The sequence below is a fragment of the Protopterus annectens genome, chromosome 7.part1 (assembly GCF_019279795.1).
Source record: "Protopterus annectens isolate FY-2018-M chromosome 7.part1, PAN1.0, whole genome shotgun sequence".
Classification (NCBI taxonomy): Eukaryota; Metazoa; Chordata; order Ceratodontiformes; family Protopteridae; genus Protopterus; species Protopterus annectens.
The window spans coordinates 362,655,196-362,671,823 of NC_056740.1; the positions used below are offsets into that span (position 1 = coordinate 362,655,196).

A 16,628-nucleotide genomic window follows, 5' to 3' on the forward strand; every position below is an offset into this window, starting at 1 on the left:
TTGATACTACCTCCTTTCGAACCGTCTGCTTCATGTTCTTTGAAGCTATTGACGTGGAAAACTATATTTTTACTCGCTGTCACTTCTGCTAGAAGGGTTGTCGAGATTCAAGCTCTCTGTATTCGTTCACCTTATTTGGTTTTTCATAAGGACAGGGTATCTTTAAGAACTAACCCTTCCTTTCTTCCCAAGGTTGTATATCAAACCAATATTAACCAATCTATAGAATTACCTGTCTTTTTCCCTAACTATTCTGACAGAGCTGAACAGAAATTGCATTTTTTGGATGTCCATCGTCAGCTCAGGTACTACTTGCATAGGACTAAACAAATTAGAAAATCGGACCAATTGTTTGTCTCTTATGCAGAAAACAGGTTAGGTCTTCCAGTTTCTAAAGTGACTTTATCCAGATGGCTGACTTCCACCATTTCCTATGTGTACTCTCTTAGAGGCAAACAACTACCTTCTAAGCCAAAAGCACACTCAACCAGGAGTCTATCCACTTCTGCAGCTTTTCAGGATAGACTTCTCATTGATACCATTTGTGCAGCAGCTACTTGGGCTACTCCTCATACCTTTGTTTCTCATTACAAGTTGGATTTGGCCTCCAGAGATAGGGCCAGTTTTGGTTCCACAGTTCTCAAGAGTCTGTTCCATTGAGCCACCGGGATACAGGTGCTAGGGCCGGTCCCATCCAGCAAGAATGAAGGCGAGATTGACAACTTAACATTTAGAAGTTATGTACCTACCATAACGCGTTCCATGTTAGTTGTCTTCTCGCCTTCTTTCTTCGTCCCTCCCTCCTTCCCCCTGGCCTGGACAGATCTTGAAGAGTTCCTATTAGTTGGTTTCCTCTGGATCTTTGTTGTGAGGACTTCTTTTAGGAAACTTTGTTCCTAATTTGGTTAGGATAACCTTTAGCAAGGTCAGTTAGCTGCCAAACGAGATCTGAGGTAGTTCCGCCTTGCATCATGGGATATAGGGTTGCCTCGAGCTGGTAAAAGGAGTTCTCGAGCTAAAGCAAGTGCCGAGTCGGAACCGAGGATTGGCTCCGAACCCATCCAGCAAGAAAGAAGGCGAGAGAAGACAACTAACATGGAACGTTATGGTAGGTGCATAACTTCTAATTTTCACCTGTGCGTCTTAGATTTCTGGGACACTACACTTTTCCTGTATTGTTGTGGGCCCTTTTGGGGGTGAGAGGAGGGTGAAGTTTGCCCTGAATCTATCTGCCAGGATGTTGGCAATATCAGTAGGTTCAGTATATTTTGTGCTGTTTTACACTAGTTCAGTGCATATCTGCGAGTTGCCACTTAGAGACTTAACATAGCTAAAGAAGGCTTTGTGGTTATCTTTTGAATCCTTGGCTATTTTTATTTCGAAGTTAGCCTTGGATGATTTTATGAGGGACCATAGTTTCTTACTGATACTGATCAGGGATGTCTTTCCTTCTTGGGATTTTCTTTTTTCTGAACTAGTTTCCTCCTTCTGTTGTATAGCCTGTTTATGGCAGGGGTCCACCTGACTGGTTTCCTTCTCTTAGAGGAGTGAGTCTTGGTTTTGCTAGGGGTGGCACGATCCATGCATCCTTGTCGGTGCTCATAGAGTACATTTGTAAAGGTTTCTGCATCTTGGGCAGCATTATTCTTTAGCGTGGGGGCTGTAAAACTTACCGCCTCTGTCTTAAGTAAGTTGAAATTTGCTTTAGAAAAGTTTTTTACTGTGGTTTCCTTAGTTGGGGGTGGTGGTGGGGTGTGGACATCCAGAGTGATTAGTTTATGGTCTGATCTAACCAGTGACGGGTTGACCTCCGGTGTGGAACACCTGTTGCCCATGTTTGTGATGACCAGGTCCAATATGTTTTCACCTCTGGTAGGGGAGTTTACCAGCTGATCCAAGGCATTTGAGGTGATGAATTCCAGGAAGTGCTGGGCCTGGGAGTTTGTGCTCGAGTAGTTTTCCCAGTTAATGGTAGGGTAATTGAAATTGCCCAATATCAGGGTGTTCGGTAGGACCTTCATGTTTTCCAGTGTCTCCAGAAAGGTGGAGTGGTGGTCCTGGGTCATGGAGGGTGATCTGTAGCAGGCCACAATTTGCACTGCAGATTTGCCCAATGTTAGTTGCACATGGATGATCTCAGAGGTATCATGCTGCTCAACTAACCTGGAGGTGTAGGTACCTTTGATGAATATGGATACACCCCTCCTTTTGTGTTTTGGTCCGTGTTCTGTGGCTGAAACGTGTGGTACGGGTTGTAGCCCGGTAGTGCTGGGGTGCTGTCTGGAGCCTTGAACCAGGTGTGAGTTACTGCACAGATGTTGACATTCTCCATACTGAGGAGTGCTTCGAGCGCATGCATTTTGAGATTTAAACTTCTGGTGTTGAGTAGCGTAACCCTCAGTTTTTTGTTAATTGTGCTGTTTACGGAGGTGGGTTTGACTTTTGAGCCTTGCCTAAAAATGGCACTATGGGGGCAGCAAGAGCCTTGGCCAGTATTTGAAAGCCTAGGGGTGACAAGTGCAAGCCATGCCTTGTGAAGCAACCCAGCATGTCGAGCATGTCGTCCCAGGCTGACAGACACTGGATCCCCTTTGAATGACACCAGAAGCTTAGCCAATAGCTAAAATTGGTAATTTTTTCTTTATACTGAGATATCATTCTTGGTGAGGGCAGGATGCTACTCAGGGTCAGGGTCATACCAGCCTGGGCTACATGATCAGAGAGCTCTTCCATGTCTCTTATCATGTAGTCCAGGGAGGTATGTCTCAGGTCATTCACACCAACATGAACAATGACAGAGTCATATTTGTACTTTTTCTGGAGTGACCTGAGTGCTTATGACAAGTGGAGTACCTGAGGGTTCAGTCCTGGGACCAGTCTTGTTTGACATCTACTTCTCTGAAGTACAGGCCAACACTAAGGGACTCTGGCTAACAATGTTCTCAGATGACTGCAAACTGGGAGCCATTACTGAATCCCCAAATTACAGAGACAGATGCTTGGTGCCAGAGCCATGGGCTCAAGCTCAATGCCAAGAAATGTATAGTTATCCCCTTTGGGAAAAAACATGTACCCATGAATTAACACATAGGTGGCAGTACACTAAACACCAAAAGTGTGATAAGAGGCTTAGGGACACAGATGGACAGTGGTCTCACCTTCGATAACCACATCGCCACAACAGTCAGGAAATCCTTCTGTGTAGCACACCTCATCACTAAGGGCTTTTCATCCAGAAAAAAGGAGGTCATCGTCCCACTGTACTCATCCCTCATTAGACCCATTATAGAATACAATGGCCTATTTGGTATGTACCTCTCAAGATATCTGCAACAACTGGAAAGACCGCAGAAATACCTCACTAAAAGAATCACAGGCCTAAAGCAGATGCCCTATGCTGACTGTCTAAAAAAACTCCAGCTATACTCTGTCACATGTCATCTACTCAGAGGCGATCTCTGCTTAACATACAAGGCCATGTCAAACCCAGAGTTATGCTACACTTAAGGAAATCTCACTCCCTCATAGCCACATGCTCCAGGGATCAAAACCTTGTCATCACAATGAACAAAACAAGCTGGAGGGATAGGTTCCTGACCCAGAGACTCCCCAGACTCTGGAATAGACTGCCCGTACATGTCAAGCAGAGCACCACTTTGGCCCTCTTCAAAAGGAACCTTGACGATTGGATGGGAGATAGGAAATTCACCGTGGGGATCACGTCAGTCACCCTGCTAGACAGGGGTTCAGGGAAGTAAATATTATGGGAAGAAATAGCCAGGGAATTGTTATGGCTAGGCTTCTATAGGCCCTAGGGCCGATAGCCTAGTACCAACCTATGAACCTTACAGCAAGAGATTCTCTGGTTTGATTCTCTGCATGTTCTCCCTGCATTTGTGTGGGTTCCCTCCAGGTGCTCTGGCTTTCCTTCCACAATCCAAACACACGTGTCTGGAGTGTTTCCCCTGGGCCTCTGCTGAAAATAGGCTCTGCCCCAGTAAGACTTTCCTTGTAAACAAATGTTAAATAAATAAATGCACTATACTTCAGATTCAGAAATATATTAATAAATGGATGGTAACCAAGTAAAATAAAAAAATATTAAAATAGTGGTTAGTTGATGGTGAAGAACAATATAGTAAAACAGAAGTTCGTTAATAGCTTACCTGCTGGCAGAGGATATGTTCATAGGTTCATAGGTAGGTACTAGGCTATCGGCCCAAGGGCCTACGTAAGCCTAGCCAACAAGGTTCCCTTGCTTACGCCACCCAAGAAAGTTATTTTCCTGTGCCACTGTTGAGCAGAGACACAGAAGTGATCCCTGGGGTATATTTCCTATTTCTCATCCACTCATCAAGATTTTTCTTGAAGAGTGCTAATGAAGAACTTTGCTTGACATAGATGGGTAGCCTGTTCCAGAGTATGGGAAGTCTCTGGGACAGGAATCTATCCCTCCAGCATGTCCTATTTATTGTGGTGACAAGGTTTAGGTCCCTAGAGCGTGTAGCTTGAAGGGATTGGGATTTCTTTAGGTGTAGCATGTCCAACAGCTCTGGGTTTGACATAGCTTTATATGTTAGGCAGAGATCACCTCGGAGTAGGCAATATGCTAAGGAGTAAAGATGGAGTTTTTTTAAGGCACACGCACACACATATACACACACATACACACACACACACACACACACACACACACACACGCACACACACACACACACACACACACACACACACACACACGCACATGCACACACACGCACACAGGACACATGTATATGCAAACATATAAGTTCAAGGGGTCACTGATACTTACTAGCCTATTAATATGTGTGTGGATCTCAAAAAGCCTAACCTTACATTCCCATTGTAGTTTTTAGCGTTTATATTTTGCATGCAAATAACCCAGTGATGGGCCTAACAAGAATATGTTTGGACATTTACGTGCTTCCCCTATCCATGAGTGACAGGGGTGCCAAACTGAGAGTAAATCTGCAGTTACCCATCCATTCATCCAAATTATATTTGTCATCATTATGGATCTAATAAACAAGGATATAGGGAATCTCTAAAAACTGGATCCTACACGGTTTGGTTTTGTGAAGGGTAGATCATGCCTGCTCAACTTGGTTGACTTCTTTGAGTCAGTCACCAGAACTATGAATGAAGGTAAGGTGGTTCACACAGCCTACCTTGATCTGGCCAAGGCCTTTGATACCATTCCCCACTCAGGAATCATAGAAAAACTTACTAAGCTAGGCATCAACCCCTATATCACTAGGTGGGTTGCAAACTGACTCACAGATAGAACCCACAGTGTGAAAGTAGCTGACTCCAAGTCAGACTGCCGACCAGTCACGAATGGAGTCCCACAGGGTTCGGTCCTGGGTCTTTTTCTGTTTGGTATCTACTTCTCTGAAGTCCAGGCCAACATGAAGGGACTCTGGCTGACAAAGTTCGCAGATGATTGCAAGTTGGGAGCTATTATTAACTCCCCAGGTGATGCTGACATCCTACAGAAAGGCGTCAGTGAGACCAACGACTGGCGTCAGAACCATGGCCTTAAGCTCAATGCCAAAAAAATGTGTCTTCATCCCCTTTGGGAAAAACCCTGTTCCCTTGAATTACCACATTGATGGTAGTCCACTGAACACAGAAGGCGTTATAAGAGATCTGGGAACACAGGTTGACAGCAACCTCTCTTTTGACCACCACATTGCCACTGTGGTTATAAAGTTTTTCTATGTGACACATCTCTGTTCCAATTCCTACCTTAAAAACAGAAAACAAGCTGTCCTGTGGGAAAACAATCTATCTTCTCAGCTTCCTATCACCTTTGATGTCCCTCAAGGATCCATTCTTGGACCTCTCCTTTTCACAATTTTCATTAATGATCTAAAAACCTCCCTTCCCCAAACTACATGTATACAATATGCAGATGATTCGACTCTGCAAAATTACATACTAACACGCAAACAGTCTTTACTTTAATTGAAAACTGGTTCCATCAAAGATGTCTCCTCCTGAACCCAAAAAAAAATAAATTACTACTATTTACTCCCGCACAGAAGTCCCCCTAGATCAATTTCATAGTGAAATCAAACAATGGCACAGAAATAGCCCCTGAAACTACCACTAAACTCCTCGGTGTAATAATAGACAACCATCTCAACTTTGACACACACATTAACTCAACTATTAAATCAGTAAATAGAAAACTTGGTTTCCTCTATAGAATCAGACCATTTCTTACAGAGTCAGCAAAAATTTCTATTGCCCAGACCCACCTCATCTCCACCCTACTCTACGCCTCCCCTGTCTATACAAATCTATCCAAAAGCAACCTAAATAAACTAGCAACCGCCTACAATAACATAGCCAAATTTGCCACCGGCGCCCCTTTCCGTACTCACCATTGCCTTAATCTTAAACTTCTAGGATGGCTGGAAGTACAAAACCAACTAGTTTACCAGCAACTCATTTTTATTCACAATATTTTACATCATCCTACAAATACTCCCATTCTATGTAGCCTAGTTATTTCTTATAAAAACCTTCCTACCCTAAGATCTGCTAAAAAGCTACAAGTTGCCACCACTAAATCCTTTAACAAATCTGGGGACTGCCTATTCTCAAATGCAGTTGGCAATACTTGGAACAAACTTCCAACTGAAATAACATCCCTTACCTCCACCAACCTTTTTAAGAAAAAATTGAAAAACATCATTAAAACCCAATGGCTTTGCCCCTGCTCCAAGCCTGACTGATACTTTGTGCCTTCTTTCTATTTCTGACTCCCTAATTTAATTCTTTTTGCTGAGACTTCTCTTCCTTCTATATAAGACGTGATTAAACTTTTTTTCTCTTGTAACTCCCACTGTGCTATGTGAATTTTTATGCCCTCTTTTTGTTTTTTTTTTCTTTATATACTCATATATTTAATTGTATATATATTTTTTTATTTATATAAACTGAATCAAGAACAATTTTCCTTGTATACTTTCCTAAATGGTAGTAAAAAAAAAAAAATAGTTTTTTCTGCCATAATTATTGCTGCCAATCAATTTTATACTGACATAATTATTTTGTATATCCACTTTTTTGATGAACTGTGTAATTATTTTTTTATATTTCTACTGTTCTTGTGGACTATTTGTATATGTTTTTTCTTTGTAATGTCTCGGAGCTTTTCTCCTCGGGCCTCTACTGAAAATGGACATATATCCAGTTAGACTAGCCCGGTCAACAAATGTTAAAATAAATAAATAAATAAAAATCTCATTACTAAGGGTTTTGCATCCAGGAAGAAAGAGGTCATTGTCTCCCTCTGCTCTTCTCTCATTAGGCCAATCATCGAGTACAATGCCCCATTTGCCATGTACCTCACTAGACACCTGCAACAACTGGAGAGGCCGCAAAAGTACCTCACAAAGAGGATCCTAGACCTTAAACACTTGTCCTATATGGACAGACTCAAAAAACTCCAACTGTTCTCCGTCTCACATCGCCTACTTAGAGGCGATCTCTGCTTGACTTACAAAGCCATGTCTGACCCAGCTCTGTTAATAATGCTACATCTAAAGAAATCCCATTCCTTCCACACCATACGCTCCAGAGACCTCAACCTCATTACCACAATCAACAGAACATACTGGAGGGACAGGTTCATAACCCAGAGATTGCCCAGGCTGTGGAATAGACTTCCCATACATGTCAAGCAGAGCACCTCACTGGCCCCTCTTCAAGAGAAATCTTGATGAGTGGATGGGAAATAGAAAATTCACCCCGGGGATCACTCCAGTGGCTCTACTTGACAGAGGCACAGGGAACTAAGGTTGGGTGGCACGATGCCAGGGTAATCCTATGAGCTAGGCTTGTAAAGGCTCTAGGGCCATTAGCCTAGTACACACCTATGAACCTATGAATAGATTAGGAGAAGTACTTTGCTTTATGTGTAGAGAAAAGTGGTCACACAGAAGCAGTATTTTCTGTGATGCATACCTGTCCCTCTAACATGTTCTGTTTTTTTGCAAAAAATATTGAGATCCCTTGATTTGTGTGTGTGTGTGTGTGTGTGTGTGTGTGTGTGTGTGTGTGTGTGTGTGTGTGTGTGTGTGTGTAACAGTGCGTTCTTTTTCTGAGTCTGATATTTATCGTAATATGCTATTTTTGTGGCTCCACTTGTCAGTAACAGTGTGTTAATATGGTTTATGGAGAGTGCAGTTGGTCTTAGCACACTAGCAGTAATTTAACACTTTTTTGTCAGTGAGAGGCAGTATATGGACTTGTTGCTTTCTTTTGTGGCTGTGTGATTTCAGATTTAATATATATAAGTACGAGGGTGTGATTGGACAGTTAGTAACCTTACATATACACACGTTTATGAATTTTTGTGTTCTCAGGTTTGCATAAATGTAAGATCCTCTTCTTGCTGTCTCCTGTTAGTTTGTTTCTTCTTCGCAGGATATTCTAGAAGTGGAAGAGTTCTGCTGAAGGATTGAGGCATCATCTTATTCCTAAGAAGAGTCTGTGAATTAGAAATATACTTTAAGCTGAATTAGAGTGCCTCCTACACTCATATAAAGTGTCTCTTGACAAAGTTGTATCGATTGTCAAGTCTGAGCATTAGTGATGCTGAACTTATACATGACTGGTATGTTTACCAGTGAGTATAAAATCATGGATGGATGCACTGTGTTGGGAATGGACAAATACATCATCACAAACAGGGAAACGCTCGTTATTAGTATTATTTATAAAGTTATTTAATAAAAAGAGTCTTATGTTTTTACCTTTTTGAGTAACTTCATTTTATAAGAGTATTTATTGCTTTCGTTGCCCATTTCCAGTGCTGCAGTGTTTGGATATTGGATGAGCATGTATGTCTATGTATTTATTTTATTATTTACACTATGGCCATGCATTTTTACATTATCTGCAGCTTTGAATTTTTCTGATTTTAAGTTGAATTGTTTTAGCCTTTAAATGCCTGAGAAACCCTGTTATAAGAGGCCTCCTAGGTCTTCTTGTTCCTACATGCAGGTACATTCATGTTTCAAACTATTGTTATTATGAAATTGGTGCCAAGCTAGTTATGCTGACAGAATTTTTTTGTCATACATTATTATTTTATTTATTGTACATTTATTAACTGGGATTGTCTGACTGAGCAAAAGCCCTTTTTCAGCAGAGGCCCAGAGAGAAAAGCTCCAAAACATAGTTACAAAAATATAACCTTTACAAACACAGTTAACATTATAATCAGTCATAATAAAATGTGTAGAACAGTTATCATATATATGCAGTTACAATTATCTATAAAAATGTTATAAAGAATATTGCAGCAGAAGAAAAGGAGATAGTGTTAGGTAAAAAATTATGAAGTAGACCAGTTTAAGTTGTAAATGTTTTGGTATAGAGAAGAAATGATGGTAAGACAGAGGAAGTTAGATTTGTTATTTAGTGAAGGTATATTCAAGGAGGCTGAGAACAGGTACAAATCCAGTGACTTTTTAAGTACTCTTTAGTGGCTATTTTGAATACTTTAGGATGTGAAGGTGATCTAACTTCTTGTGGGAGTTTGTTCCAAGCAATAGAGGGATGGTAGCTATATGTAATGGCTCCTATTTTGGACTTGGGCTTGTAAATTTGTAAAAGGTCTTGGCCTGAGTAGTCTGGATGGGGCATAATGGGAGATTATGGTGCCTAGTGCTGGACAGTAGGATGGTGAATAAATAATGGTGTGTAATATGGATCTTTTAGTGATGATGATTATATTTTGACAACACTAAAAATAGTCATTTTAATCAGACAGGTTTATAATATGAATAATTTCATACTTATTAAGTTTACTTAATCCTTAGATTTTTCTGTTTTAGTTACATTGTTTTAGAAGTGGTATATATTTTGCAGTTTACACCCAATCTGTAGGGATAAAAGTGAGTAAGTACCTCCTAACAGTATGATGTAGAAGCAGGGAATCTGCTTGCATTTGCATATTTTGTAAATGATACTGTATATTTATTGTGTTAGTGTGGGGATATGACAAAAGTATGGAATAAGGAAGATCAGTCATCAAGGTGCTGAGTCAATGACCATTATGGCTTTTATATTTATGCTGGGGATTGCAGACAGTTTGCTTTCCATATCATCAACATCACAGTTTGTGCTATGTGGAAGTATTTCCATGCCTGCATAAAACTGTCAGACATCTAAACGTGCAGTGCCTGTATCTAGTTACTGACAGTATTTCTGAGCTGTTGATCCAGACACCTTGGCCTTCTGAATGAGTTGGAAGGTTGCATGAGGTGTCTCAAAAGGTGAGGCACACAGTTTCAGGGCATCCTTTCGGTAATGTGCATGATATTATTTATATCATAAACCATGTATCTCTTTCTTGTGTTTTAAGTACTGGCAAAATGAAGTTCTTCTGTCCAGTTTCATTCTACTGTAGTGATGATCGGTCATACACTGTAGCACATAAAATGTGGTAAGATATTCCTGAGTGAGACTGTATTATTCCCCCAATGTGATTGCCAGTTCCCACAGGTAAAACAGGTGAGTGATAATGCAAGTCTTAATTTGGAGTAATCTTATTTATTTTAACACAAGGGCATTCCACATTCTGTACTACTAAATTCTCACTTAGCCAGTTTCTGAGTTTCGCTAAGGTCATAACACTTATTTCATTAATATATATTTTGTGAAAATTTGTATTTCACTCAGAAAACACTCTTCCAGCCTGTCTTCTGTGGCTTCTTAAAAGACTTGTGTCTCTTTACATGTAGTCATTTATTTTAATGTGTTCAAAATCTATGGCAATTAGATGGGTAGCCAGCCATATGCCCAGCTGAAGGATTTCTTTTCACGGTCATACACTATGGCACATGAAAAGTGGTTAGATATTCCTGTGTGAGACTACATTATTCCCCCAAATGTGATTGCCATTTCCCACAGGTAAAACAGGTAAGTGATAATGCAAGATTTAATTTGGAGTCATTTTATTTGTTTTAACACAAGGGAATTCCATATTTTCTACTACTAAATTCTTGCCTAACTGGTTTTTGAGTTTCACTGAGTCAAGTCATATAGTTATTTCATTAATATAAATTTTGGGAAGTTTTGTACTTCACTGAGAAAACAGCTTTTCACCCCATCTCCTGTGGCTTCTTACAAGACTTGTGTTATTACTCATGATCTTCTGTTTTTACTGTGTTCAGAATGTATGCCCAGCTGATGGATCTTTTTTATTGTGCATTGTATTGCAAAAAAGGCTGCAGAAACTCTGCATGTGAGGTTGAAGACCAGTGCTGACATGTAAGCTGTTGTCTTCTTTGTTGCTGTTGTACATTTCCATTTATGAGATGCTGACTTGCTTTAGCAACTAGTCAAATGCATTCTCATTTCTCTTTTGAGGAATTTTTTTTCTTTGTTGGCCAGGTTACTCCCAACAGGCAAGTGATCTCTGTATAGGGGAGACCTGCGATGGTATTTGTATTACTAGGAAAAACTTGGCCAAGGCATTGGGGAACTTACTTTACTCTTTTTGATAGGTGTCTTGAGATCTTTTTCATTTAACTGAGCTACCACGAACTCAAGGAGATGGGGCCTCAGTGTAATGTCTCATCTGAAGGATGACATACTCAGGAGTGCAACATCCCTTCATGCTGCAGTGAGGTGTCAGCAATCCAGTCAGCTAAAGTAGGAATAGAACTCATAGCCTCCTGGTCTTACAGCAAAGGCAGGTGTACTATCCTTTGCACCACTGACACTGCTTTTCGAATGACTTGGAAAGTGGCACTCAGCTTGTACATCTGTCTGTGTTTAGTAAACAGTGTTTCCTTTACAATCTCCATCTAAACCACTTCTAAACACGAGTAGGATTACAGCTATGGGTAGGGCAGGACTATATTGTGATAGCTAGAAACCATCATTTGTAGAGGGGCTGCTAGGGTCTGCTTTGACTTAATGATATTTATTTCCCATGATCTACCATGTACAGTCTTATCACTGGCCAACAGACTATAGTGATACATGAAAGTAAATTTAATAATGATGTATAAATCTTTCACAGGGATGCTACACCTCAGTCTCTGCTCCTTGATCTGGGGTTTCTGTTCCCAATAACTCTGGTATATTACTATACAACCTGTAAGGCCACACCAGCCTGGAGGAAAGAGGAAAAATAATCTTTCCCTTTCCTCTGAGTTGCTAGAGTCTCAAAGAGGTGCATATGCAAAGACTGGGAGTATGCAGGCAGGGCCCCAATATTGTTGCATGAAGGGGAGCACATCCCTCCAAAAATGATTTCAGATGGTGTTTTATTTGTATAAATATCTCATCTGTCAGGTGGGGTACAGGACAGAGTCAAGATGCTGAGCTTCTGTAAGTTTAACATCATTCACATCAAGTAAATTAAGAGTGCTGGTGTCAATAATCAGGCCACAACTGCAAGAGCTATTTGATTTCCAGAGCTAAATGATTCCCTCTCTCAAACGGTTGTTTCTCCTCTTGTCTGAAGGTGTGACTCTAATTATGTGGAATGCGAAATCATAGCTCTTGGTGTTTTTCCTCCAGAATTAGGGATAAAGAAAAAAAATGGTTAGGGAAAAGGCACCAAATTAGTTTATCTTTTTTAAGTACAGATAGTATTAACTGAAAACGTCTCAAAAATGTCCCATTATTGGAAGGACAGCACAAATTAGAGTACACCATGGGTAAATTCACAAGTGACTACTAATTCTTGATAGGTAATTATTGTTGTTAAATAAATAAATACATTAGTTACGGGTGTTTTTTTCCATATAACAAGAATGCTTGGTGTCTGAGAATGGTAGGGCAATGGAACTTTGCTATATAAACATAAAGTGCTAGTGTACTGTGTATGTGTATGTATATATATATATATATATATATATATATATATATATATATATATATGTATAGACAGAGAGAGAGATATGTATACATGGTTTACTATCAAAATGCTGAAACAAAGTTGTTCGAGTAATGACTTACTCGAAAAAAATGGCATAAATAAAATCATCATTTGCTCAAAACAACAAAAGTGGTAAAGTCGATAATTCAGATTCGACATTATCGACATTACCCAACTTAACCTGACGTTCGGGGATTTCCTACAAATGTTTTGCAAGAGGGCAACCCCCCCCCCTGCACCCCCCATGTGTGAGCTGTGCCTACCACACCCCTTGCTAATTATATATTCCAACTCTGAGATTGCACTACAGTGAGGGAAAGAGTAAATATCCCAATACCCACTTTAGTGCGATATGCATTCAGAACGTCGACCTCATAGCAGCGAATGCACACTAGCATTCACTGTTGTGGATTCGAACATTTTCAGGATCGGTGTTACATGAACTTGAAAATAACCTTTTGACCATCCCAGTTTGTGTAACTGACGTCCAACATTTTGATAGTAAACCTGCACATATATATATAGATAGATATATATAGACATGTATGTATGCATGTATGTGCGTGTGTGTGTGTGCGTGCGTGTGTGTGTGTGTGTGTGTGTGTGTGTGTGTGTGTATATATATATATATATATATATATATATATATATATATATATATTACTCTCTTCATTGATAAAATGTCCCTCTGTACTTGTATACACTATGTGTATATATATATATATATATATATATATATATATATATATATATATATATATATATATATATATATAAAATGTCCCTCTGTACTTCTATTCAGTATGTATATATATATTTATATATATATTTATATATATATATATATATATATATATATATATATATATATATATATGTATATTTTACTCTCTTCACTGATAAAATGTCCCTCTGTTCTTGTATACATTATGTATATATATATATATATATAATGCCCCTCTGTACTTGTATATACTATGTATATATATATATATATATATATATATATATATATATATATATATATATAAAAATGTCCCTCTGTACTTGTATACACTATGTATATATATTTATATATATATATATATATATATATATATATATATATATATAATGTCCCTCTGGACTTGTATATACTATGTATATATATATTTATATATATATATATATATATATATATATATATATATATATATATATATGTATATATTTTACTCTCTTCACTGATAAAATGTCCCTCTGTACTTGTATACACTATGTTTATTCTTTTGATTGGACCACAGCTACCTTATCTACAACACCTGTATTATGCCTTGTGTTGTGTACTCCTGATCCTATTTCTTTTTAAACCTTCTTGTAAATATGTGTATATTTTTTGCATTAGTGTTACGCTACTTTGCTGTATAATTTAGTTATAAATTTAGCGCCACACAAGACTCATTATTGCCTCCACTAGGTGTATACCATTCTGAGTGAATAGACATGCAAGCATAACTCCCACCTTCTTCATCCTAATTTTAGTTTTCCTACTAATTTTCTTTCAACCTTAAATATTGAGGGGGATTCATAAAGGTTACCACAGTGTGTAGAATGCAGCTACACTTAGTTTAATTTTTCTGAGTGAATAGATAGCACAAAAATGTGGTAGGGATGTTCTACAGTGTACACTTGGTGTACATGTAGTGTAGGCATTTATGAATCTGTTCCTGAATCTTGTTTTACTGTGTATGTAACCCAGTGCTTACCTGCAAATGGTCAAATTTGATCAGTACTGTACCCTGGCAGACAAAATTAAGTAAATAAATTAGTATTTTGTCTTGGTGTAAGGTTCTGTGGGAAAACTAAGTGAATATTCTAGTGCAATACTATGTATCTGCTAAATATTTCATAATGCAGAATGTAACATGCGGTATTTCTCCTCTTGTAGTTTCTTCCAAAGAATTTGCACCTGATCTGTGTTGATTTGCCTGGTCACGGAGGCACAACTCGCACATGTGCTGATGACTATTCAATTGAGGGACAGGTGAAGCGGATACATCAGGTAAGCAGGTGTTCCCAAAGTTCCTTTGGTGTATGAAATGGAATTACTACTGTGTGACTGCTGTGTGTGTGTGTGTGTGTGTGTGTGTGTGTGTGTGTGTGTGTGCGCGCGTGTGTGCGCGTGTGCGCGTGTGCGTGTGTGTCTGTGTGTGCTTCACAGGGTGTAGAGCTTTGTAGTTGACAGCATTTGTCTCTAGTTACCAAATTACCAGCCCTTAATGAGTTATATGTATGGACAAAGATAACTCATTATTTGTTCTTTGTAGGTAGAGATGGTTCACAGCTGTACAAAGTGCAGCCATTATTTTATTTTTAATGGAAAGTACATACACTGTCTAATTTGTGATCATTTTTGTATTTTGTTATTGTTTTTCCCATGTCCCAAAGACATGCTGTAGGTGGATTGGACACTCTAAATTGGCCCTTGGTGTGAGTGTGTGCATGTCTGTGCCTTCTGTGGAAGGTTGGGTGCCGGGCTGGCAACTCGACACCTTAAAACTCTACTGCCAATCATGAGCGGACAGGTGATCCGCTGTGGCGACCCCTAACCGGGAAAAACTGAAAGAAGAAGAAGAATATGTTATTTAAAGGCTAAGAGGAGAGCAACTATCTGTTGCACTGAGGTACAGGTAATTTTTAAGTTTTTAAAATGAAGCATATTACATTTCTGATTTTATAAGGATATCCCTTATACTCATTTTCTTATTCACATCTGCTTTCTTCTCTGCCAATACAGTTGTAGTCTGTTGTGGATATTCATTCATTCATTCAGTTTCCAATATACACATTATTCCATTCAAGTTTGTGGATATCTGAGTGTCTGGTGTGTAATGCATGGAACCAGTCCTGGATAGGGCTTCTGTCCACTGCATAATACATATACATACAGACTTATACACAAACACGCAGAGACACACACAAACACAAAGTAAACTGCACAAGCACCTATGGACAGTTTGATGGTGCTTCAGTTAAGCAGTTGCCATGTCATTGGGATAAGGAAGGAAACCAGACACTGCAGTGTACTCAGGGAGGACATGCAAAGTCCATACAGAAAGCATCCCAACTGGGACCTAAACCAGAGAACCAAGTGCTGTGAGATAGGATTTCTTACTGCTGTGCCTCTGTACCCCCAAATTCATATGAAAATCTTCCACATGTACTAGCTTGTATGGCTCCATTAGACACCCCTACCCAGCAATGATAAAAAAGTGGTATTATCCTCTCCTGTTTCTAATTGCCAATCATGTAATCCCACTCATTTCTACTCTGCACTTTTTAATCTTTCCACCTACTTATCATTTCTGACGACTGTTTTGTCTTACTTCTAGCCTGTCCTGCTTCTCTTATGTCCCCATAATATTTTCTTATCGTTCACTCTACATTTCCATTATGCCTTACCCTACCCCTCCACCCTTTTCGCTTCACCATTATCAAGTCCATTACATACTGTATTCTCTTAAACTCTCCAAGAACTCCTTCCATTGCTGTATTCTCTCCCTTAACTCCAAAACCCCATTCTTTATACTTGTCTTCTGGTAGCCATTCTCTCCTTCCTACCAGTTTCCATGCAGATTTTCAAAGCTGTCTAACCTGCATGTTTCCACATTTCCACCACTGACTATTTCTTCATCATCCGTTCCTGGAATAAGTA

At 39.3% G+C, this 16,628-nt stretch overlaps 1 protein-coding gene across 1 annotated transcript in view; it reads left to right on the forward strand.

Annotated features, from left to right (window-relative positions):
• The window catches only part of ABHD6 (abhydrolase domain containing 6, acylglycerol lipase), a 510,377-nt gene that overhangs the window by 79,759 nt on the left and 413,990 nt on the right, over positions 1 to 16,628 (forward strand). The window contains exon 3 of the mRNA XM_044078793.1: positions 14,862 to 14,975. Coding sequence (XP_043934728.1) covers positions 14,862 to 14,975 — 114 coding nt within the window. The remainder of the gene's footprint in view (positions 1 to 14,861; positions 14,976 to 16,628) is intronic.